A 23614-nucleotide genomic window follows, 5' to 3' on the forward strand; every position below is an offset into this window, starting at 1 on the left:
CGGCTCCACTCTGTAGCTGCCGAATCAAGCCAATGAATGACGCCAGATAATTTGGGAAATGTGGGGAACCGCGGGCATACTGACTGGTTGCGCGTAGTGTCCTCCGCCAAAAATCACAAGCCCGACCGCGGAGCCGATGCTGCCCCTCAACAAGCTGTCATCAAGCATGGCATAGAAGGTACCTACCTACCAACCGCTGCATCACCGATGTTAATAGTGCTTGATGCTTCAGGAAAGGAAGAGACCTGGTATTGTTTCTTTTATAAACAGATATATAGCATGCTCAATGATCTATCAGGTATGAAAATTCGTACAATTTAAACGCACAATTGGTGCGCATTGGAAAAATTATAGAATCCCCAAAAGTCCCGAGTAGTAAGTACATCGTCCCACCACCCGTAGCGTAGCTAAAGTAAACTGACGGTAATTTGGTCAGCGACAGCGCTGAGCTTCCATCATTCCCAGACCCAACTCTTGCAATCCCAGCCCCCTCTGCAACCCGACATCAAATACCCAAACAACATGATACTGCTTGCTTGAAGTCGAGATCTGTGTGAGTGACTGAAACGTACTCCCACAGATGGATTAATCCCAATTTAACCTGATCTAATAATCTTTTAATCCTTATAACCCAGGCGACCCAGACCTTGACTGGCCTCTCCTGGCCACACTCCCACCTTGACAACCAAAACGGACACCCGCCTCCCGGTGGGAACCTGTATTTGCTGCAATGGACGACTATCCAGCCTGCAGCCTGGATCACAACATTCCGCATGTCGTCCTACTAGGCCTTTCGAGTGAATCCTCGCCCTCTCCACTGCCATCCGATCTCAAGGAGCAAGCTGTTCTGATTCGATCCGGCGTCTCCTATCTCGAGACAAAGCATGGCGCTGCCCTCCTCGACTACATTCTCAGCCGAGATGCCTCACACTTGCCTTGGAATGGAAAACATGCCACCTACAGGTTTCGGGTCAGGTCTGCAGGGAATTCAATACTGCTGCCTCCACGCAAGGCCAGGTTACCGGATGAGATTGCTGATACACAGCCTCCCGGCGTGCTGCATTCTCCATTCTCACCTCTGAGCCCTGCCTGTCCCCTTTATCCCGATGGAATACTCGATTCAAGCTGGCTGATAAAGCAGCAAGATCTCGTCCCGAGTGTGCTGCTGTGCTTTTACAACCTCACACCTGACCCGACTCTGGCAACTTTGCACGACAACCAGATCAAGTCGGACATCAGCTCGTTACGTAATGGACTCTCACAACAAGGCTATAAGTTGCGGGTGGTGGCCGTCATTTTGAGCGATCTGCGGACATCGTCGTTGGATGGGACGCAGGAGCGACTAGATAACATAAGAAAGGGTTCCCAGCTCGACAGCAAAACCTTCTTCTACATGCCGTCGGCGTATTCTCCGGAGGAGGCACGTAAACAGGCAGACGCCATGCTTACCGTTGTTTTTGGACATGCTGTGGAGTATTATCGAGATCTCGGGAGGCGTGCACGGAAAAAGAAAAGCCGCGGCGTCGTGCCTCGACCAACGGTGCCTCCAACTACTGGCACTTCGCAGACCACTTCCCTTCCAGGCTGGAACGTGAGGTACGACTTCAAATCGGCTGTTTTTGCAGAGTTCCGCCAGGAAATGGACCAGGCGCTGCGCTCGTTCGAGCAGGCTTACGAGACCCTGACCGGGCCAGAAGTCATGGAGATGATACCAAGTTGGACCGCTAGATGGAACGAGGCACGCCAGATTGCGGATATCATTGCGTTTCGCTGCCTGAGATGTATGCTATGGAACGGCCAGACCACGGCGGCTGTGCGGAGGTGGCAGGCTCACCGTAGTCGAATTAGCGATCTGGTGAACCGCAGAGGCCGCGGTACAGAAAACTACGGCTGGTCGGCATGGGAAGCTCGATGGGCCACCATGATGGCGCAGTTGATTGACAAGGTCAAATTTCCTGAACTGTCCTCGTCCTCGCCGCTGATATGTTTGCAGCCTGAAAAGACTGCCATGGGGGAACGTCTCCAGCCTTGGGAATTGCTCCACCACCCTGGATATTGGCACAGAGAAGCTTCGCGCCACATGCGCCGAAGACGGGCGCATGCCTTGGCCATCCCAGAGGATGACAGAAAGTTTATGGACCCAGCATCCAGAAGGAAAACCACAGCTGGGGCCTTTTCCCACGATACCTACATGTGCCCGGAACCATCAGAAGAATACCCTCTGGAACCCAACAGTGGCGGTGTCAACCACACCAAGCTCATTGTGCAATGTCTGGACGCAGCCAAGGAAGAGTTTGGAAAGCGAGGGCAGGCAAGGCTGTATGCAGACCTGTCACTGGAGATGGCGAGAGAACTTATCTCTGTAAAGCAGTGGAAAGCCGCTCTGCGCCTTCTCAAACCCATCTGGTCCGAAATGTTGTTCAGGAAAGACGGCTGGGTTGATGTCAGTGAGGAGCTGGCGTGGCTGCTTCGCGCAGTTGCTCAACAGCAAGAAGATGCCGATCTGCTCATTTCTGTTGATTGGGAGCTACTTAACAACAAGTATACGCCACGAACAAACTGGCATTACGACCTCTCCAAGTCGTTGGAGGGTTTGTCTCTAGGCGAGAAGCCGTCGGTTGTGATTTCTGACGACTCGAGCCTACCACTCCTCACAACATCTTTCATATTTCGCACTGAAGAAGGGAACGCTGGCCGCGCATGTCTAGCTCAGCTTTCGATCAAGTCTAATGCGGCTCCAATGTCTGCGCCGTTGGTTTTGAGCAGCTTGCAGATCGTCTTTGATGGCAGCATCAAGACTGTGCAGCTTAAGCACGATGCGGGCCAGGAAACAAAAACACAGAATGGCAACGTAAAGATATCTACAGTGACTCTCCGCGAAGAGACGATGCAATCTAGCGACCCAGACACTGGGGCCTCGGCCAGCATCTCCTTGCTGGTTGGCAGCTGTGACCTCACTCTACTTCCTGGACACACCATGGTATATGAAATGGGCGTTGTCCTGCGAGAACCTGGCGAGGCTAAAGCTGCGTCTACTACCTTGTCATTGTCGACCGAGACATTCGGCCTTGACTGCATAGTTCGGCATAGAGACTCTGGTGTTGCTGGTTTATGGTACTCTCAGGACGGTAAACCAAGGAAGATTCACCGAGTGAATTCTCACACGGTCCGCATCCTACCGCGTCCACCAAACGTCGATATCAAAGTAAACAACATCATGGATCAGTATTACACAAATGAGGCGATTGAGTTGGAATTTGAGATTATCAACGCTGAGGATGCCGACGCACAGCTCGAGGTTGGAGTTGTCATTGCTGGACAGGAGCCCCCTGCGTTTAGGGTTACATCAGGCGGCGATATTGATGTCTCTGCTACAGACATCAATTCTGCAGACGATTCTCGACAAGTGACGGCGCCTCTAGGTCTTGTCCCGTCCACTGGTATTGTCAAGGGTGTTATCCACATTGATCCTATGGATTTTTCCACAACCTACGAGCTGGCCATTTCGGCTTCATATAGTCTCGTCACCGACCCGGATACTCCAGTGATTCAAACCATGGACTTCAGACTTGAACTCGTCAACCCTTTCGAAGCCAACTATGATCTGTTGCCTCGCCTCCACTCAGACCCCTGGCCAAGCATTTTCGATCACGAAGGCGTCCAAGCCTTGTTTGTCGACGATGACACTTACCATGTTCAACCGCGCGGCTTATGTCAGACGTGGTGCCTGGTCACTCGTTACGCATCTTTTGCGAGCGAGGATCTGAAAGTGGCGGGCGTGGCCGTCTCGATATCGCCTGGTCCAGATGTTCATACTCGCATCTCTGAAGCCAACGAGTTTCCCAGTGAAGGGCTGCTGGTCAAGCCCAAGACCATTGAAGAGGTCAAGTTTGACATTACGGCGCAACGGTACAGCCTCGATGAGCGGGATCCATTGAGCCTAGACGTTACCTTTATGATCAGCTGGCGACGTCCATCCGACTCGGATGATCATGTTAACATAACCAAGCTCCCGGTCCCGCGATTGGGTATCTTTGGAGCCGAGCCTCGCGTCCTCGCAACCGTGGCATACCCGAAGATGGAAAGCATGGGCGATATGGTGCAGCTCGACATTATGATTGAAAACGCATCGAATCACTTCCTGACTTTTGGCCTCAATATGGAGCCAAGTGAGCAGTTTGCCTTTTCAGGCCCCAAGCTTGTTACGACGCACCTCTTGCCGGTCTCCAGGCGCAAGGTGACTTGGCGGCTAGTACCGCTAGTCCGTGGCGTCTGGGTCAGGCCCAACTTGACAGTCAGGGACAAGTACTTTCAGAAGCTGCTCAGGGTCATCCCGACCGCTGGAATGAAGCTCGACAAGGAGGGATTTTTGATATGGATCCCACCCTTGGCAGGACAGGAGCAAAAGGGAGAGGCCGGGGGCAGTGGGAGCGAAGAAGCCTGATGCTTTACTAGACTTGCGACGGTGGAAACAAGCCACGAGAATGATATGTGATGACACGGCCGCGAGCGAATCTGTTTGAGATATCCAAGATCAGCTAATAAATATGCCCAGCGCCAAAAGCGCACCGCAAAAAGTATTTATCCATCACATATATACGAGCGCTATATGCATGCCTGAAAGCTGTACTTCTTCCTTCTCTTACAACTTTGGGTTCCCAGGCTTGGGGATCAAAGACAATAGCTGCTCATTCATGGTACACTTTTCCGGGCCGGGCTTGCGCCACCACGGCTCAAGCTCTCGCAACTCCTCTTTCCTCCAGCGTTCAATCTCAGGCCCGATCCAAGCCGCCGCCTGCTCCGCGCAGACGCCCGGCCTGTCCATGGCCACTAGATGCCCGACGTCCTCGATAACATACTCGGCCACCCGTCCGGCCGCGGCCCCACCGCTGCCGCCCAACCCGACGCCCGTCCTGGCCAGCTTGTCGCGCCGCGCCTCGGGCCTGCTGACGTCGCTCGTGCCGCCAACCACGTAAAGTAGGCTCGGGGCGACGTTCGGCAGCATGTCGTAGATGCGCGAGCTGCCGGGCTGGTAAAACGGGCCCTGGTCTGCATCGCCGCGCCTCTCGAGCGGCAGGTCCCGCAGCCGCGACTCGTCCAGCACCAGCGTCGTGCCGTCCTCGGCCAGCCGCTGCGCCTTGGTGCGGAAGTAGGTGAAGCACTCCTGGTGCTTGGTGGTGGCAAGCGTGACGGAGCCGGCAGGCGCGTCCGGGTACAAGGCGGTGGGGCAGTCGCGCAGGCCGTGCTGCACCCACGCATCCAGCACGCGCGGGTCCCAGGCCCGGTAAAATGGGCTCTTGGCGAAGGCGGCTGCGGCGGCGGCGCGCGAGGGCCAGAGGTCGCGCCGGGAGGAGGACAGCGTCATGGGCATGGTGGCGCCCGACGCGCTGCTGAAGACACCGATGACGGGGTCAAGGAGGACGATGCTCTGCAGCAGCCGCGGGTGGAGCAGCGACAGGCCGGTGATGATGGCGCCGCCGAAGGAGTGGCCGATGCCGACTAGCGGCCGGGGCATGGAGTCCCGGAAGTGGTTTACCATGTGCAGGAGATCGCGCTCGGCGTCGGCCCAGGATGCTGGTGCTGTGTTAGTTTTTGGCTCTGTACCTTGTTTGGAGCTGGGTACAGGTCTTTCGGAGACTTACGGTCATTGCCGAGCTTGCCCTCGTTCAGGATGCCGCTCTGGCCTTGCCATGCCACGTCTGTGATCCATATCGAGCGGATCTTGAAGCCGTGGACTGTACATTTTGTGAGGAGCTCCTCCCATAGCGCCTCATACAGTTCCTAAGCGGCTGTTAGTAACTGGTTTTTATAGAGAACAATTCACAGAGAATGTATCCTCGTATAATTTCAAATAATCAAACTATATCCAAGCACTCACCTTGGGAAAGCCATTGGCATGAGCACCGATGATGGTGACGTCCCCTGGTTGCGGGTTGGGGTTGTTCTTAGGGATGTATTGCTTGACGGCAATCTGCAGAACATCTTCTTGTGAGTTTGCCGTCGCTCGGGGGTATTCCCTAATATGTTGTGCTTCTATGACATGTTCCTTGGTGTGAAATGAAGAAGCCATGATTGCTGACGGGAACTGGTTTGTCTCTATAGGTTTCTAACAACTGAGAATGCGTGAACCTTGACACTTTCCAGGAGATTGAATCAGACCGAGGCAAAGCTGTCTGTTGCAGCTCTTTGCTGCGAAACGCAATACTTAAATGCGTCTAAGCGGCGAATGGACGACAATCAGACTGCAGAATCAAGACAGGCGTGCAGGCAATAAATAGTGGGCTTCTAGTTTAGAGTTGTATATAGTTAATTAAAGTCGCAAAGCTAGGAACCGCAATCTCCTGTATTAGGTATGTATGGCATTTCTACATGCTTGCTGGCCGATTGGACCTCGGCCGGCAGTTGTGACGGTCTAGGCGGCCCCCGGGTTAAGGCTTGGCCTCAACTGGAATCAGAGTCATGGAGGACCGGAGTTGGGGCTCTAAATTGGAGCCGGGGAGACCCGCTATTCAAGAAAATTGGGGGTTGATCATGTGACCTTCGTGGGGCCTTCGCGCGTCCAGCATCTCCTGGATGCAGTTTAATTGTTTTTCAACACGTCAAACCGCGTCTGTCCCGCACCGCGATCCGCGCCAACATTCAACCAAATCAACCATCCATCTACAGTTTTGTTTCTTTCTTCATCTTGTTAGTTTTAGTTACCGGCCGCCATTCACTCACTACCTGCGACTCGATACAATACAATACGACGACAATCAACGATATTCCAAGAAGGAAACTTTGCCCAGATCATCTGGCTACTCGCTCATTAAAAGGGCTTTCGCTGTAGTCGTAGATAATTATCAGTCGCAAAGTTTGATCACCGCCCTGGAAGTCGCCTCGTCTGGCCGGCTTCCATCTCAAAAATGGCCGAGCCCGAGTCTACCCTCTTTTCGGGATGCCGAATAGCCTTTGTCCCTAGTAGTACGCTGAAGCCTTCTACAATAGCAGAAGTACGCGAGCCTCCATAGCACATCTCGTCTCGGCCCCGGCCTATGCCCGCCCACATTACTGACGATATACCATAGGCTACCAAGATTGTTCTTAGGAATGGTGGCGAGGTTCTCGAACCTGAATCCAATGGCAAGCTCGCGGTCCATGAGGCGACGCACATTGTATCAGATACTATCGACTTTGAAGAATATACCGCCGCCGGAGAGTGCTTAGTTCCTGTTGTCACCTGCAACTGGATCACTAACAGCTTGATGAAGCGCAAGCTCGCCGCCCTACGCCCACATTCACCCGACCCTCGATTGATATTTCACGCCGTCAATGTCACCTGTGCCGACCTTCCCCCAACGGACAAAGAGTCCATTATCGGCGCAACCATTGCTCTTGGAGGTACTGAGTCAAAGGACCTCACCAAACTGACCACACATATTTGCGCCCTCTCTTATGACCACCCCAAGGTTGCCTTGGCTGTTTCGAAGGGCCTAAAGTGCAAGGTAGTGTTGCCTCACTGGTAAGCTGCCCTGTTGTCTCCGAATCTTTGGTATGCAAAGTAAATGCTGACGAAGTGGCACTGTCAGGTTCGACGACTGCTTTAAACTCGGCAAGCGGATCGATGAGGGACCTTATCAACTCCCAGACCCTGAAATTCTCAAGGCAGGCGAAAGTACAAAGGACATTGCCGTACCATGTAGTCAACATCTCGAAGGAGCGACCACCACAATGCCTACAACCGCCCCAGAAAACACCAAATCACGACCTGCATCCGTATTTAACCACAGGACCATCAAGCTTTCAGTTGACCTCCCCTTGAATGAGAGGTTTCTGGCTATCATTCGTGCCCATATCACCAAGGGCGGCGGCAAGATCACAGATGACGTGGAGGAGTGCGATATTTATATCTGCCACTACCGGGAGGGCGATGATTACATATACGCTGCGCAAAAGAAGAAACATGTGGGTAATATTGCCTGGCTGCTGTATCTCGTCACTCACGACGAGTGGACGTCACCACTGCGACGGTTGCTGCACTATCCTGTACCGCGGGGTGGTATACCCGGGTTTGAGGGCTGCAAAATTACTGTTTCCAACTATGGCGGCGAGGCTCGAACATACCTAGAAAACTTGATAAGGGCATGTGGTGCCGAGTTTACCAAAACCATGAAACAAGACAACACCCATCTCATCACGGCCCGCAACTCGAGCGAAAAGTGCGAGGCAGCCCTGGATTGGAATGTCACCATGGTCAATCACTTGTGGATCGAGGAAAGCTACGCCAAGTGCGAGATGCAGCACCCAAGCAACAACAAAAAGTATACGACCTTTCCGCAACGGACAAATCTCTCCGAGGTTATTGGCCAGACCTCATTAGATGAGACCGTACTCCGGGAGGTCTACTACCCAGGAGGCGAGGACGTGGTGTCGGAGGCAGGCTCTGATACGGCATCAGAACAGGAGAATGAGGTGGAAGCGGGAGAAGAGATCGCTGAAGTCGCCGTTCCAGTTCGCGCGAAGCCTGCGGCCAAGGGGAAGAAGTCGCCACTTAGTAAGGCCGATAACAGCAACAAAGCAGCGCTCGCCACTCCCGCACGTTCGACTCGAAGCGGCGGGTCTGGAAAGGAGAACGTCACACCGGCGTCACGACCCAGCACCAGCAGGAGCGCAAAGAGCACAGCCCTGAACAAACTTCATGTCCTTGCACCGGATATTGCACTGTACGAAAAGGAAAAGAAGCGGATGAGCAATGGACCATTTGGTGGCAAGCGCGCCGCTTCGGAGCTCGAGAAACAGCAAGCGGAGGCTGCTGAGAAGGAAAAGGAGAAAAAAGATGCAGCACAGGATGACGAAGATGGTGAGCGTCCGGCAAAGAGGCAGAGGTCATCGCGGCCACCGGTTCAGTACCGGATCTGCCTTACAGGCTGGAAAAGGTGGCTCGCACCCGATGTGAAGAGTGTTTCACAAGAGGATAAAGAGAGGGTAAGTGGACAAGCGGGCGGTTTAGTCATGACATTAGAGATTGCTATGCTAACCATCTCCGCAGCGAAAATTGCGACAAATGGGTATCAATATCGTACAAGAAGGACAGCCATGCGATTACCTTGCGGCCCCACGAGTTGTCCGCACCCAGAAATTTTTGACCACCCTAGCACGCGGACCGGAGCTTATAAGCGACCAGTTCTTGGTAGACGCTCTAGAAAACGGGGAGTTGCCAAATGTCGAAGACTACCCGCTCGAGGACGCCAACTATCCGGACATCCAGAAGTCGATCGCTCGGGCTCGGCAGAACAAGGGAAAGCTTCTGCGATCGGTGCCGATATACTGCACGGCCGAGGTGCCTCATGGACCTAATGCGTTCAAGGCGATCGCCGAGGCCAACGGTGCAATCTTTAAAATATACCGAGCTCGCAGCGGAGTGACGATCCGGCCAACGACTGCCGAGGAAGACGGAGGGGCGCCACCCGACCCTGTCTACCTCCTCAGCGGAGACACAGCAGCAGAGAAGTTACTGTGGCCCAAGTTCGAGCACATGGCGCGCGAAGGGCACATGGAGCCGAGGATCGTGGATCCAGACTGGTTGCTCGACGTGGCGATGAGGCAAAGGTTGGATTTTGATGAAAAATTCATGGTGAGGCTGAGGGACCAATAGCATAGAGCAAAGTTCTCTCTCGAGGTTTCGTTTTGCTGTACTTGTTTCGTCCGGCTTGGTTGCTTGTCGAATTTCTGATGACCATCATGAGGGATGTTTGTATTAGTGTAGTGATTTGGGAGCGATGGATGGCGTTCGGTGGATCGGATCTCCAGGGGCTCTGTATAATGTTTTGAGCTTCATTTGGATTGCTGAAGTCGCATAGTTGCGTAGATCCATAGATCGACTTGTGAACTGATGGCAAGTCAGAGAGTATGATGTGTGTTGTTTGGTAGGCCTTGGTTGTGTCCGACCTGGCCATGAACGCCGCTGTTTGATGTCGGCTTCTTTCCGGAAACGGGGAAAGAAAGAGAAAAAAAGAGGGTAAAAAGAATAATAAAGAAAGGAAAGCAAGGCACACCCCTTGACGTCAACAAACTCAAAAGAACTTGACACCCTGCGAGTCCTCCTGCCCAAAGATCTGCGCCCTCCCGCGCTTGACGAGCAGCTGCAGCGCCCTGTGCAGCATGTCCCTGTCGATGCCGTGGATGTCGGTGCCCAGCGTGCCGTCGCCCTCGACGAGCTCGTACAGCGTCAGCACGGAGCCCTTTTGCGCCGTCTCGTCCACCCACCCCTCGATCAGCTGCGCCCACTCCTCGGGCGACCGCCAATAGATCCACGCCACGTCTCCTCCCGCCTGGCCGGTGCCGGGGCTGCAGTACTCGGCCCGGCCCTCCTTGCACATAAAGTCGATGACCTCGCGCACGTCGGCGGGCGAGAGGCGACGGTTGAGGGTCTTGTTGTGGAAGAGTTCGTCGGTGGCTGACGAGGATTGGGATTGGGATTGGGATTGGAGGGGGTCTGTGGTGCTGCTGGTGGATGATGATGCGGCGGCGGCCGTGGTCAGGGGGAGCTTGAAGATGCGGTGATGCCGGCAGTAGGCCAGCACAAGGGCGGACCACTTTGTCAGCTGCGCGTGGTGAGTCGTCAGGTTCGTCTGCCGCGTGAAGAAGGGCGGGAAGTGGTACTCTCGCGGGAAGGGGAAGGGTTCTGTGGAGGGTGGCATTGTGAGTGTGGGCGGATGTGGTTTGTGTGTGTGGGTTTTTTTTGTCTCAATCCTGGGGTGATATTTGTTGAAAGTGATATAAAAACCAGGTAATTATACTCAGCATATATGTTTATGAGTGAGAACTTGATGAGTGAGTGACTGAGTGTAGGTTGCGCATAGTGGGGATCCACTGTGGCAGACAGTGAGTTGCGCGGGGTGTCTGGCTTGTACAGGGTAGGCAAGACTTGGCAAGATAGGTAAAGACTGTCTTCAGGCAAATTATGTCTAGACCTAGAACTAGAACTAGTTCTAGTATTAATGATGTTCGTCGGTTCTTTGATATCCGCGAGGAATAACCGAACTCCAAATGATGTCCATCGCACTTTATTCTTCATGCCACAGTCTCTAAATGACTCTGTTGGTCAATGTCCTCCAAACAAAGCCCGAGATCCAACAACGCACGCACCAAGGCGGCTTCTCATCTAGTCTAGTCTATCGTCTCATCAACAAATGGCCTTTTGCATGCTTTTAAAACCACAATGTACAGTCAACTAATAATACAATAAAGTACAGCACAAGACTGAAAGGAAGGCCCCTCCTTTTTCCAAATCATGACCGTTCCGCCTCAGCCGCCTCAATCTTCTTCACCCCGAGGGTATCCTCCTCCCCCTTCCACTTCCACAACGCATTGCGGTGGAGCAAGAAATCCCTGCTCTTGATGCTCTTGTAGATGCCATAGAAGCCACCAAACGGCCATATGCGCGTGGCGCGCTGCACCAAGCCGAGCTTGGCGCCGTCGTCCTCGGTCGCCACCTTGACCTTGACCTTGTCGTAGACGCTTGGCAGCGCCGCGGCCCGGTACTTGTTGCGCAGCTGGTCGTACCAATCCCTGCCGCCGTAGGCGCGCCAAAAGTCGGGCTCGGCATAGTACGTGTGCGCGTACAGCCACTTTTGCCCGCCGAGCTCCTCGAGCTTGGCCTCGAGGTCACGGTTGAGCGCCACAAAGGCCGCGGCGTCGGTCGGGCCTTGACCCCAAAGTCCAATGTTGAGCATCTGCTCGTCGTCAATGGGGTCTGCTTCGGCCGCGACGGCGCTGTTCTTCTTGGACGGCGGCGTCGTGACGGGGTGGAAGGTAGGGCCGCCGCGGCGCTTCAGCGGGCACAGCCACAGTGGCCAGATCTTGAATTTGTCGGCCGTGTAGTCGACGAAGCGCTCGGCCGTCTCAAAGGGCAGAGCCAAGTCCTGGACCACGAAGCGTTGCGACTGGCCCGAGGCGTGCAGGGCGCGGTACATCATGCGCGTGTGCAGAAAGTCGTCTAGGAACCAGCGCGTCAGGCGCGTGAAGGGCACCATGAAAAAATACTCAAAAGCGGCCCGGCCAACCCAGAAACCTCCACGGTCGTACCGGAAGAGGTACTCGGCCAGCGGGACGTACTCGGTGACGGCTGATGGCGAAGGCGGAGCCACAGATGAGGGCGCCGGGGTTGGTGCGGTGGCAGGCGCGGGTGGCAGCGCCTTGGTGCGATCCTGAACGTGCAGGTAGAACCACGGGTCCCAGGCTCCGCTAAAGGTCTGGACCTTTTCGCCCGTTGGCTTTTCGTCCGTCATGGACCCCGTGACGATGACGCCGTGGTCCTTGCTGAAGAGGATGCCGTCGACGTAATCATTTTCCGGCTTCGCCATCTCCTCCTTGACGGCGCGGATGGCCTCGGCAACGCTGTGGGTGCGGCGGTACGTGGTGCGCACGTACTTTTTCGCCTTTAGCAGCCGCAGCTCGAGAGCCGTGGTGATGCCCAGGGTTCCGACAGAGCCGGCGGCGGCGCGAAACAGATCCGGCTTCTCGTCGGGATTCCTGGACGCGCGCACGACCTCTCCATCGGCCAGGACCATCTCGACACTCTCGACAGTGTCGTCAAAGTAGCCGTGCCTGAAACTAGAGCTTTCGCCTCCGGTACCCGCGAAGCCTCCTCCGCACGTGATTCCGGGAAACTCCATGACGATGGGCGGAACCAGGCCGTGGCGGAGGGTGCTCTCGACGAGCCGGTCCATGGGGACGTTGGGCTCGACGAGAGCGCGGCGCTTGGCGACGTCTACGGACAAGACATTGTTTAGGGCCGAGATGTCGACGTGACGCTTGTGCTCCAGCGGACGGGTGGTGTTGGTCGAGCCGTGGAAGATTCGGTAGGGCTCCTTGCGCTCAAAGAAGCGCGCCACCGACGAGGCGATCTTGGCCACAGCCTGCCGATGCCGCTCCATGGTCGGGGGCTCTGCTGGTGGTGATTGAGGTGTTGACTGTTGTTGTGGTTGTTCGGGAGGTGGAAAATCTTGTGCTGGCGGTGCAGCGCTTGAGTCGCCGTTCGACGCCATCTCTTTGGGGGGTTTAGCGGGCCGCAATTTTTCAACAATGGGCGGCTTTTTGGGTGGAGACCAGACCCTGAATTACACTGAGAGACCCCTGTAAGCCAAGTTGAAGAAGCAGTGAACATATGTTTTCTAGAGGATAACAAAGCCGTTCTCGTCGTTGAATCGAAATTGGAACCAACAGCATAATGAAGCTGAAAGTTCCCGGCATTTCCGGGAGTGCGGGATTGGATTCTTGTTCCTGATGCTGGGTTTTACGGGGTTGGTTGGTTGGTTGGTCGATTTGGAAAATGTGATGCCGAGCGGGCAAATGCTGCAGCCAAGAATGGTCCATTACTCATTTGTTTATTGTGTGTGAGCGAAGAGAATCTAAGCAATACGATCGTAAAGGTTTCTGATCGCCGTGCTTAAAAAGAGTTTTTTTCGGGCCTTTTGTAAGCCTAATCGACCAAACGCACTTGACAGTCGATCCAAAGTGCGTGGGAATGAAGTTATTCGGAAAGGGCGACTCGTTGTTTGAATCCCGATTCTACTCACCACGCCACTCCCGCTCTGATGGCGCCTTCGAGGATTGCTGTCAGGGGTCAGGGTAGGTAAGGTATTCATTCTACACATGTTCATGATTCCAGCCGACCCCATCATTATCCCCCTGGCAAGACGTAAACCCGTGGATTATTCTCTCATTCAATGCTGGCTAGGATCAAAACAAATCCCACCTAGGTATATGACGAAATAACAACATTACGCAAAAAATAAACAGGGCTTCAAAGCACCACACGCTTACCAAGAAAACACACTCGCCCAATCATGACCGGACAAAAAAAAGGACATAAAACATAAAACATTAAAAACGCGTCCACCACAATCTCAGAGCTTCGGCGTGGCCAAAGTACCAGAATCATCCCCCTTGATCGCCGGCAGGAGCTGCTGACACCGCCTGACCAACCTCTCCCTGACCTCCTCCTCGGACCACTTCCTCAACTCCCCGGTCGGGATCGGCACCTCCTCGAGCGTCTTGGCCCTGACCGTGGTAAAACTCGACTCTACCGAGTTCCCCTTGCCCTCCACGCCACTGTCCCCCTCCGCACCGTCAATCACTTTTCCGATAAACCCAGCCCAGGCGTCAAAGCACCTCCTCGAGGCCTCGAGGTGGTTGAAGACGAGCGCGAAGCAGTGCGGCATAGCCTCGTACTCCTCAAAGACCACCGGGACCCCCGCCTGCTCCAGCCTCGCCGCCAGCAACCTGTCCTCGTCGGCGAGCAGCTCCCAGCCCGTGCAGACGTAGATTGGCGGGGAGCCTGCCCAATTCGCCGCGGCTAGTGGTGACGCCAACGGGTGCAGGATCATGGCGTCGTCTACGTATATGCTGCGTCGCGGGGGCGTCGCAGGCCACGCCGCGCATGATGGCCGCCGGTCGTCTAGGCCATCATCCGACGGGAGGTAGTCCCACTTGCTGTTCTTTTTCCATGACGGCGAGGATAGCGTCATGTCCATCCATGGGGAGTTGACGGCGCAGCCTGCGGGGGTCGGTACGGAGACGGTCGAGCCGTGCCAGGTTATTTCGCGGCTCTGTCGGTTTAGTTCGAGGATTGTTTGGAGAAGGGCGAGGCAGAGATTACCGCCGGCGCTGTTTTGTGGGTGGATGTCTTTGTTTAGCACAAGTCTTCTTTCTTTGGAGCTCACGGTATGAAAATGACACCAAGTCACTCACCTATCTCCTGCAAACACGATATGCTCAGGCTTCACGGCCTTATGGAAAGCCCCTGGCGGCGGGTACAACAAAGTCAGGTACGACACCAGGGCGTCCAGGACCGCAGCTGGGAACGGATTCTGCGGCGCCAGCCTGTACCTCACCGAGTAGCATCGGCCACCCGTGAGCTTGGCCAGCTTCCTGGTCACGTGTCGGTGCGTCGCCGGGTCCATGAGGTAGTGAGCGCCGCCGTGAAAGTACAAGACGGTCACCGGAGACGTACACTCCTTCATCATCTCATCATACCTCTGGCGCTCCGACAGATGTGACGGCAGCTTGGAGTCTGAGGTCGCTGATGCCCGGTAACCTGTCCACTCGGCCTCGACCGGCACTAGGTCCGGGATTCTGCAGACAGGTTTACCTGCGCTTTGCTGTCCTTCTCCCCCTGGCCCTGCTGCAGCCATCGCAGACAGACACTCGTCCATGAGGCCTTCTACTGCAGCGAGCAGCGCATCGCGGACGTCGACCTCTGGCGGTGCAGGGGATGTGTACCGTGCTACCCAGATGCGGCCCTTGACCCCCGGGTCCTTGTTGAGCAGCTTCTGGGTGGACGAGATGCTCCTTGGCTTGGGGTCCTGAACAAACGAGCGCATGACGGCGATGCTGAGCTCTGTCCGCAGGTCGAGGTACTTCGACTGCTGGGACAGGTGCAGCATGTGCAAGATGGCGACGCGCACCACAAGCGGGAGGCGGGAGACGGCGCTGAGAAACATGTCGACTCGGTTGGATACTTTTCCCATTCGCCGGCGAGGTTTGTATGAGCTAACAGGCTCATACGATCGAGGATCTTTGAAAGGGGGTGATGGGGTGCGGCTGATATTAAAAGAAAAACAACAAAATCCGACGGTTCAATCCCAAGCAGTTCTGACCAGTTACAAACTGCTTCGGGTTACCCACGATACAAAGACCCCAGTCGATGAAAGCCACCCTTTTTTTCCAGATCTCAACAGCAGTTCGGACCTTGGTGGATTATTAGCTGAAACCCAATATGTTTGTCGATCAGGGCCGTTGAAGAAAATTTTGACAGGCACAGGGTCATGAACAGGAACCAGGACGATGTAGGGTTCCTGTCGAAGCTTGATCCCAGATGCTTCCCGAGTGGTACAGTACTATTAGATTTGACTTGGGGGCCAAAGTCGAGAAGCTACTTTCCGCTTTGGTAATTAGTTTACAAAACGCCCTGGTAGTATTACACCCGGTTGTGAAACAAAGTGGCGTGTCATGGGAGAAGAATCACCAAACAATTTCTTAGTATCTAGGGGGTATAGGTAAGGTAGAGACCACTAACCTAAGGGAGGGAAATTTTGAAGACTGGGTTCAACAGACAGATTGGACCATCGCCAAACAGATAAATGATTCTATAACTGCTTGGTGGTCGTCTGATATGGTTCAATACCAAGTGTCTTGGGTATAATAGGCAAGTCTTGTGCCCGGTGCCTCACGAAAAGAAAATACGAAATTACTATTTCAGAAAGTGGTCAAGTAACCCTGCCACTATCAAATGCGCGTGCACAAAACCAAAAGGGAGGGGAGGAACAGAATAGGGATTGAAATTAAATATATCATCTCCCTTGACCGTCCACTTCGATTCGGTTCTTCCGACTCGGCAACGGAAAACAAAGAGAGAAAAAAAAAAAAAGAGACAATCGCACAAAAAAAGCCTCGGTCTACCGGTACTTAATGACTCCGTCCGAACCATGGCAAGGTAGTCTCAAGCCGTCATTGACTCGACACGAAGGTACCCTGCTGTTCTTGGTGTATGTAATTAGCAAGTCTTGCCTACCTAGGAATGGTACGGGTACAGTAAGTCGACCATTTGCCACGTGGTTCGGGTGGGTTTTGCTGCTAGCCTACCATTTAGTTCTAGTTCTAGTCTAGTCTAGCACCGTAGCAGTTGCCCGTTTCCGTTGGTCTTGGCTTGTTCTTTTCATCCGTTTGCCGTGTTCACCGACGTAAGGTAGCCAGTAGTACAGATGTATGTGCCATTTCTACTATGATAGGAGGAAATCCAGTATGCCATTTCGAAAGAGGGAAAAAATAATCCCACAATCCCTAGTCCGGAACTAGACTACCATTTTTTTCGCAAGCTACACCTCATCTCAGTTTTACAGTATCCCAAAGGCAAAACACCTACCACCAGATGGCAGATGCATGCAACCGTAGTGACTCTTGGCTTCCATACCTTTGCTTTACGCAACGGTTTGGATCCAGGGGCTGTCTGAGTTTTCCAAAGATATTAGAAGAAAAGAAGCGAATAAAAAAGACGAACTAGATATTACAAAATTAAATGAAAAAGGAGGTTTTGTCAAAAGCAGAACATTCGACAAGGAAGAAAAAACCGCCCGCCCTGTGACAATGTTTATGGAGCAAAAAAGACCAAGCTTCCCCCACTAACCCCCCTGACAGAGATCTAATATCGCGACAAAAGACAAAAAGGGAAACGCTTGCGTAGGCAAATACGAAGGTAGTCAGATTGACTTTTTTTCTTTTTTCTTTGGGCGGAGCTGGCGTGTACTATTGGTAATTCACAAAATGCCCTCAAGGGGGAGGGAGACTCTCTTGGTGGATGCCGAGCTCCAACTCCTTTGCCACCGTTTTCTTTTTGCCAGCGCACACGCAACACACAAAAAAAAAAAAAAAAAAAAAAAAAAGCCCCTAACGGCAAACAAAATCGTACCTCGGCTCCGAATCAATTACGAAACGAAGGCATTTCCCCACGATGGAGCGGGGAAACCACTTTTTTTTTGTTCCGGGAGAAAGCCCCACTTCTTTCAGCCCCAGATATTCGGTTCCTCCGATTTTGCTATGGTTCTTTAGGTTGATACCTGGGCTGAATGCTTGTCATGTCGTATGAAACAAATTACTTCGTAAAATATACAAGTTCTGCATTGGCGCATTGTTTAAGTTACGGAGTAGCCGGTGGAAAAAGGGGAAGAGTGCCTGTACGGTAATATACGGCAAGTGAGAGGTTTAGGTACTACCAAGGATCAAAAGAGTGCTGTTCAGATCGTCTCATTGGTTATTTCACTCCAATACTCGAGACATGACAGTCAACACACCACAGCACTGTCAACCTTGTCTTGAATTTTGAACTAGAAACTGGAAAGCGCTACCGAGGAATCACCTCAAATGTTTTCATTCAGTTTCTTGATACACGGATCAGCTTGCCTTTGGCATGACCTTGTCCTCCAATCCACACCCTGCAGTCCATCGGAACGGCCAATGTGCGGTGTGGTAATCATATTATTTATACACTGGCCAGTAAATGACACACGCCGAGCTTGAATTAAAACGATACATCCCAGTTCACTCCACTAATCACTGGAGTCAAGAGCCCCCGAAAGACCCTCTCAGTCAACTTCAACCTAAGTATCCCTAGCTTGACGCAGGCGGGGTTGCTGCCGAGGCTTGTCCGCTCGTCGCACCGTTGGTTCCGCTAGCCGCAGGAGTCGACTTGGCCGACATGGCCAGCTGCCAGCTCGGGATAGATGCCGACATGCCGCTGCTGCCTGCACCGCCGATACCGAAAGACGGGCGACCACTGCTGGTAGCCGGGGTCTGGGGCTTGGGGGCCTCGGCTGCCGAGGTTCCATTTGCGCCGGTGCTGGGAGTGGCCGCGTTTTCTGTAGCTGCCGGAGACGTGGGAGTTGGGCTAACCGAGGGTCGCAGGTAGTTGCTGGGAGCAGGCGATGGTGTGGCGGGTCCAGTCATCCTTTGCCCTATGAGGGTCTTGAGGCTGTTCAGCTCCGTAATTACCTCCCTCAGGCGCTCGCTGGCGACATCCTTCTGCGCCTCCAACGCCTTGGGCAGGGCGTCTTTGAAGTTTTGAACGTCGTCCCGCAGCCGCTGGGCGTCATCTTCGCGCCGCCTGTTGGCCGACTTGAGTTCTGCCATGGTGTTCTCGAGCTCCAGGATCGCGGTATCGAGCCGTTCTGTCCGTTGCTGCTCGGCCGCCTTGAGGGCTTCTGTATCCTTGGCAAGCTGCTCGACCAGGGCGAACTGCCTGTCGAACTGCTCCTCGATCAACTGCTTGTCCGTTTCGAGTCTTTCGGGGGTGGGTGGTGCGACAAGGGGGTAGATGTAGCGCTAGTGCTTCCCGTTAGTTATATTTTTCTTCATCGTCGCAAATAGAATTGCACCCTGCGCGCAAAAAGAAGATGTACCTTGGTCAATTCCAAAACACCATAACCAACACCTCCAACGACGGTCGCCATGATGAACCAATCCCTCCAGTCCCTCTTAGGAACTTCTGGCGGTGGCCTTTGCCATCCGTAAGGCGGGTATTGTGGCTGGTAGTATCCGGGGGCGGGAACCATGCCCGCTTGGGGTTGGACCGGTGGTGCCGAGTAAGCGGCCGGTGGTGCGGCGGCAATCGGGGCTGAATGCGCGCCGCTGCGAGCCAGGGCGGCATCTACCTCCTCGGGGGTGAGGTTCTTTGCTTGCAAAAATGCGACCTTGCTGTCGATGGAGGAAGCGCTGACACTAGGGTCTTGGAGAACTGTTGACGCGAGAGATTGTAAGCTTCACCGATGATCGTTGTTGGCCGACGACAGACATCATTGTCGAAACCTGAAGACATGAAGATGCAGAGTCATGATGACTTACATTGTGCCTAGACAACGGAAAATATTAGTAAACGGTTGGTACTGTAAGGAAACGCCATTCATATGGGCATCGTCAAGAGACCAAAAAGCGATCGCGATTTGGAGGAATGGCACGCAATACTCACAGCCGAAGCCACAATCTCCTCTCTGATAGCCATGACCGCGGCAGATTAATCTGAATTAGTTCTCTATCACTGCATTCTTTGCTGCTGATATGAGAAACAAGATCTTGTTGGATATCGTATCCCAAATTCGAGTTTTTTGTTGGAGGTCAAGTTGATACAAGATGAAATGCTTCAGGGACTCGTCAGTCCAATTAAGCATGCGCGCGCCACGTCAAATCGGCACTCGAATGGGGAAACCGGGCGGGCCGAGGTCGCCCCAAAGAATTGGAGGCAGGAGGAGCCGTCGCATTCAGTCGACAACCGACTGATAATAGCACGTGATGGTTGACTGTACAAGCATTAATGGTCTAGGCTAGGTCAATTACGCACGGACTTCATATCAACCAACACCACGCGTAGCGGGGCCAGATCGAGAAAGAAGGCGCGTTTTCGGGTTCAGCCAATCACAGACTTTTCGCATTGCATTGTTTACTTTTGGTCCTGGCAACGAACGCCCCAGAACAGTCACAATTAGTTTACTTGCTTTTAGAATTAGTGCCTCTACAACAACACAATCACACCACGCGACCCAGCCATCAATTTATCAGACTAAACCTTGCAAACGTTTGCATCTTTACGTCAACAATTTTCTATTTGCAGAAAGACGCCCTCCTTGGATAACTAAACCGCCAGATCAATTATATCGTTGCATGCTACCAAGCAACAAGAAGGCCTTTGCTGCCCAATCGAATATCCACCCAACGGTCAGGCTGCCCGCCCAAATACTCTCTGGATAGCGGCGCATCATGTCGCAAGATCAGGGGCTTTGGAGTGTCCGCAGAGCTAGGGAGGTACGACATTGATGGCCCATATAAAGCCAATCTATTCTACCCGATGCTTCTTCACCTCCAACCTACATACTGACATACTGACCTCTCTCCCCTGAACAGACTCTGGGAAACCTTAACCTCAACTCTGCCATCCCACAACCACCATCAGCCATGAAGCGCTCGAGCTCAATAACCGGGCAGGGTGCGCCGTACACCGCCGGCCACTCACGCTCGCTCTCGGGCTCACGGCAGTCCCTCGCCATGTCGCGCCCTAGCCAGCCCGTCTTCCAACGCACGTCGACCGGCGCCAGCGCCGGCGAGTTCGGCCTGTCGTCCGTCAAACGGCCTTCGTCCTACCAGAATCATACCAGTACCTTCAGCAACAGCAAGGGCTTGACACCGGGCGGCCGCGCCTCGGTAGACAACAGAGATAGGAGGAGCAGTGTCTACCAACCCCGTGCCGGCGGTGCTGCCCCGTCAGGTGGCCATCAGAGCTTTTTCCAACAGGCGCCGCAGCCAGCTGGCGTACCAAAAGACCCGAGGCCGCTCAAGGACCGATCATACCAGAACCGCATCGGTCAAGAGCTGCTCGACTACTTGACGCAGCACAACTTTGAGTTGGACATGAACCACAACCTCTCGCAGAATGTGATAAAGTCGCCGACGCAAAAGGACTTTAACTATATATTCCAGTGGCTCTATAACCGTATCGACCCTAGCTACAAGTTTATGAAGAATATCGACCAGGAGGTGCCGCCGCTGCTCAAGCAGCTGAGGTACCCGTACGAAAAGGGCATCACCAAGAGTCAGATCGCGGCCGTGGGCGGTCAGAACTGGAGCACTTTCCTGGGCATGCTGCACTGGATGATGCAGTTGGCCCAAATGATCGAGGGTTTTGCTCTCAACCGCTACGCCGACGCCTGCCTCGAGGCCGGCGTTGACACCGTGGGGGATCACATTACATTCGACTTCCTTTCGGCTGCCTATGCTGAGTGGCTGGGTATGGACGACAGCGTTTCAGAGGAGGAGGCCGACAGGCTACTGAAGCCCCATATCGAAGAGATGGAGGCAGCTTTTGAGCAGGCCAACGCCAAGCACTTTGAGGAACTCCGGATGCTTGAAGCCGAAAACGCGAGGCTCTTGAAGGAGGTGGACGACCTACAAAAGTCTACACCTGACCCAGCCATCCTCGACCAGCACTTCAAGATCATGGAGGAGGACAAGGTCAAATTTGAGGAGTACAACCAGCTGGCGATTCAGAGGTCAGAAAAGTACGAGAACCGGATCCAGGTGCTGCAAGAGGAACTGGAAAAGGTCATGGTCGAGCTGGCCGAGGCGGAGGAGGAGCGGCGCAGCCTGCAAAAGGCGGTAGACGACCAGGGGATCAGCATGCAGGATATCGACCGCATGGCATCCGAACGGGAGCGTCTGCAAAAGACAATCGAGTCCGCCGGGCAGCGGCTCGAGGACGTCAAGAGGAAGGTTTCGGAGAAGGAGCTCGAGGCGAGCCAGAAGCTCGAAGAGCTTGAGAGGATGGTTGATCGCTACAACACTGTAGCGTACCAGATCGGCCTCATCCCTGCGACGGCTGTCAACGCCAAGGGTCAAGACCTGGAGTTGCACGTCACGGTAAACTCAGGCCCGAGCTTCTCGGGCTCGTCGGCATCGGCATCGCAGCTCAAGGGCTCGTACACGGGCGGCAGCATGGAGAACGAACGGCTGCTGGTGGACCCGGTCACGGGCTATCAGCCGGCGCACGTGCTGAGCCTCGACCTCCGGGGTCAAGTCAGGAGCATGTTGACGTCGCTGCGTAAGGAGATATCGGAGCGTCGTGGGCAAGCCATGGACACCATGATGAAGGACCACGACCTGCTAGACAGCATCAAGGAAGCCATGGAGGACAAGCGCAACGAGGTCGAGGCGCTCGAACACCGTGTACGTGCGGCTGAGGAGGAGTTTGAAAAGACAAAGGAAGTGACCACGGCGCAGCGTATGGCGTCAGATGCGCAAGTCGAGAAGATGGAAAAGGAGCTGGCCAAGATGCGCGCGAGCCTTTCAGAATCTGTGCAGCTGTTGGAGCAGCGGGAGATGACGACCAATATTGAGTGAGTTTGTCTTTTTTGTTCCTTGAACTACTTTTGGCAATGAGATCTGACAGTCCCTCCCTACAGATACGAGCAGTTGACGCTCAAGGCCAACTCGCTGCGCGAGGAGCTCCACACCGAGATCATGCGCATGCTCAACGACGTGATTAAGTTCAAGATGCACGTACAAAAGAGCCTCGAGGAGTACGAAGCCTTTGTGGCCGATGAGCTGGAGCATGAACTAGGGAGCGAGGACATTATGAGGGATGATGATGGCAACGATGTTGATGGTGATTCATGATACCCGGAGAATGGATGACCGAAAAAGGCAAGCCCTTTTTTTGGTTTGTTTATTCTCTTTCTTTCTCTCTTCGTAACGACCAGCGTTGTTTTCCCGGAATTTTGCTTAATATACACAACTGGCGTTCTAGGGAAGGGGCACTCATGATGATACCGGTTTTTTGTTGTTTGGTTTTTGAGGCTTGACTGGGAGGGGAATTGAAGGGATCAGAGCTTGTTGGTATATTTTACACTGTTTTCTTTTTTCTTCTTTTTTTACGACAAGGTACATAATGAGAAGCCTAATGTGTTGCGCACCCCGTGGTCTGTATCTATGGCCTGCCTGTATCAGTGTAAGCAGGAACAGGGCGTCAACATGGCTGCACACTAATTGTCCAAGTTGCAGTTGAAAGGGGCAAGTGGGTGGGTGTTTGGCGGGGTAACGTCCAAAGAAGTGCAATGTATCAATAGTAAGTGAACAACCATGGGGAGCAACCGCAAGTCAAAGTAGCATCAGGACAATCATAGCCGGCATCGCTTCCATTTCGCAAGCTTCAGTCCAATCAAGTCCAGATTTACCAGCACCGGGTGTGCGGAGGCCGGTGTTTACCGCGGTAGTTAGTAGCGTTGCAACTTCAGAGGTCGATCTAAGAGACGGATAGAGAGAGAGAGGGAGGGAGAGCAGCTACAGAAAATATGCCCTTTGGCTTGCCTTGGCTGGTTGCACAACCAAGACAAGGGAGTCGCAATAAACATTTGAACGAAAACCACCCGGGAAAGCCTCACTCTCGTATATGTACGAACCAAAAAACAAACAACAACAAAAAAAAAAAAAACACCCCTCCGATGGTGAGCCGCACAGCATCTAGCTTGCACTGCATGACTGGCCCTGCCAAACTACGTGGTAACTAGGTAGGTGTATATGTAGTGTGGGTTGCCTA

The 23614-nt window shown here is 53.7% G+C and overlaps 8 protein-coding genes across 8 annotated transcripts; 3 read left to right on the forward strand and 5 right to left on the reverse strand.

The window, feature by feature from the left end:
* The first annotated feature begins 407 nt into the window (after nucleotides 1-407).
* MGG_01034 (uncharacterized protein) lies at nucleotides 408-5891 on the forward strand. Its single transcript, XM_003717860.1, has 2 exons — nucleotides 408-553; nucleotides 636-5891. The coding sequence occupies exon 2, from the start codon at nucleotides 731-733 to the stop codon at nucleotides 4442-4444; it is 3714 nt and encodes a 1237-aa protein (XP_003717908.1). The 5' UTR covers nucleotides 408-553; nucleotides 636-730; the 3' UTR covers nucleotides 4445-5891.
* MGG_01033 (uncharacterized protein) lies at nucleotides 4392-6434 on the reverse strand. Its single transcript, XM_003717861.1, has 3 exons — nucleotides 5879-6434; nucleotides 5643-5781; nucleotides 4392-5574 (listed from the first exon to the last, which is right to left on the reverse strand). The coding sequence occupies exons 1-3, from the start codon at nucleotides 6068-6070 to the stop codon at nucleotides 4643-4645; spliced, it is 1263 nt and encodes a 420-aa protein (XP_003717909.1). The 5' UTR covers nucleotides 6071-6434; the 3' UTR covers nucleotides 4392-4642.
* A 182-nt stretch (nucleotides 6435-6616) lies between these two features.
* MGG_01032 (BRCT domain-containing protein) lies at nucleotides 6617-10102 on the forward strand. The gene is made up of 4 exons (XM_003717862.1): nucleotides 6617-6992; nucleotides 7068-7501; nucleotides 7569-8964; nucleotides 9029-10102. The coding sequence occupies exons 1-4, from the start codon at nucleotides 6906-6908 to the stop codon at nucleotides 9632-9634; spliced, it is 2523 nt and encodes an 840-aa protein (XP_003717910.1). The 5' UTR covers nucleotides 6617-6905; the 3' UTR covers nucleotides 9635-10102.
* Nucleotides 9737-10679, reverse strand: MGG_01031 (vacuolar protein-sorting-associated protein 25; the record flags this gene model as incomplete). Its single annotated transcript, XM_003717863.1, has 2 exons — nucleotides 9737-9794; nucleotides 10063-10679. The coding sequence occupies 2 exons, from the start codon at nucleotides 10677-10679 to the stop codon at nucleotides 9737-9739; spliced, it is 675 nt and encodes a 224-aa protein (XP_003717911.1).
* Nucleotides 10680-10876: 197 nt separating this feature from the next.
* On the reverse strand, nucleotides 10877-13573 carry MGG_01030 (24-dehydrocholesterol reductase). Its single transcript, XM_003717864.1, has one exon. It carries the CDS (start codon nucleotides 13026-13028, stop codon nucleotides 11271-11273), a length of 1758 nt encoding a protein of 585 aa, XP_003717912.1. The 5' UTR covers nucleotides 13029-13573; the 3' UTR covers nucleotides 10877-11270.
* A 113-nt stretch (nucleotides 13574-13686) lies between these two features.
* MGG_01029 (acetyl-hydrolase) lies at nucleotides 13687-16377 on the reverse strand. The gene is made up of 3 exons (XM_003717865.1): nucleotides 16061-16377; nucleotides 14734-15916; nucleotides 13687-14649 (listed from the first exon to the last, which is right to left on the reverse strand). The coding sequence occupies exons 2-3, from the start codon at nucleotides 15510-15512 to the stop codon at nucleotides 13890-13892; spliced, it is 1539 nt and encodes a 512-aa protein (XP_003717913.1). The 5' UTR covers nucleotides 15513-15916; nucleotides 16061-16377; the 3' UTR covers nucleotides 13687-13889.
* Nucleotides 16378-17836: 1459 nt separating this feature from the next.
* Nucleotides 17837-19727, reverse strand: MGG_01028 (uncharacterized protein). The gene is made up of 4 exons (XM_003717866.1): nucleotides 19502-19727; nucleotides 19378-19384; nucleotides 18936-19270; nucleotides 17837-18858 (listed from the first exon to the last, which is right to left on the reverse strand). Exons 1-4 carry the CDS (start codon nucleotides 19532-19534, stop codon nucleotides 18148-18150), a joined length of 1086 nt encoding a protein of 361 aa, XP_003717914.1. The 5' UTR covers nucleotides 19535-19727; the 3' UTR covers nucleotides 17837-18147.
* A 308-nt stretch (nucleotides 19728-20035) lies between these two features.
* On the forward strand, nucleotides 20036-23052 carry MGG_01027 (kinetochore protein ndc-80). Its single transcript, XM_003717867.1, has 3 exons — nucleotides 20036-20331; nucleotides 20431-22415; nucleotides 22482-23052. The coding sequence occupies exons 1-3, from the start codon at nucleotides 20287-20289 to the stop codon at nucleotides 22693-22695; spliced, it is 2244 nt and encodes a 747-aa protein (XP_003717915.1). The 5' UTR covers nucleotides 20036-20286; the 3' UTR covers nucleotides 22696-23052.
* Nucleotides 23053-23614: the final 562 nt, after the last annotated feature.

Source organism: Pyricularia oryzae, chromosome 5 (assembly GCF_000002495.2).
Source record: "Pyricularia oryzae 70-15 chromosome 5, whole genome shotgun sequence".
In the NCBI taxonomy this organism is placed as follows: domain Eukaryota; kingdom Fungi; phylum Ascomycota; class Sordariomycetes; order Magnaporthales; family Pyriculariaceae; genus Pyricularia; species Pyricularia oryzae.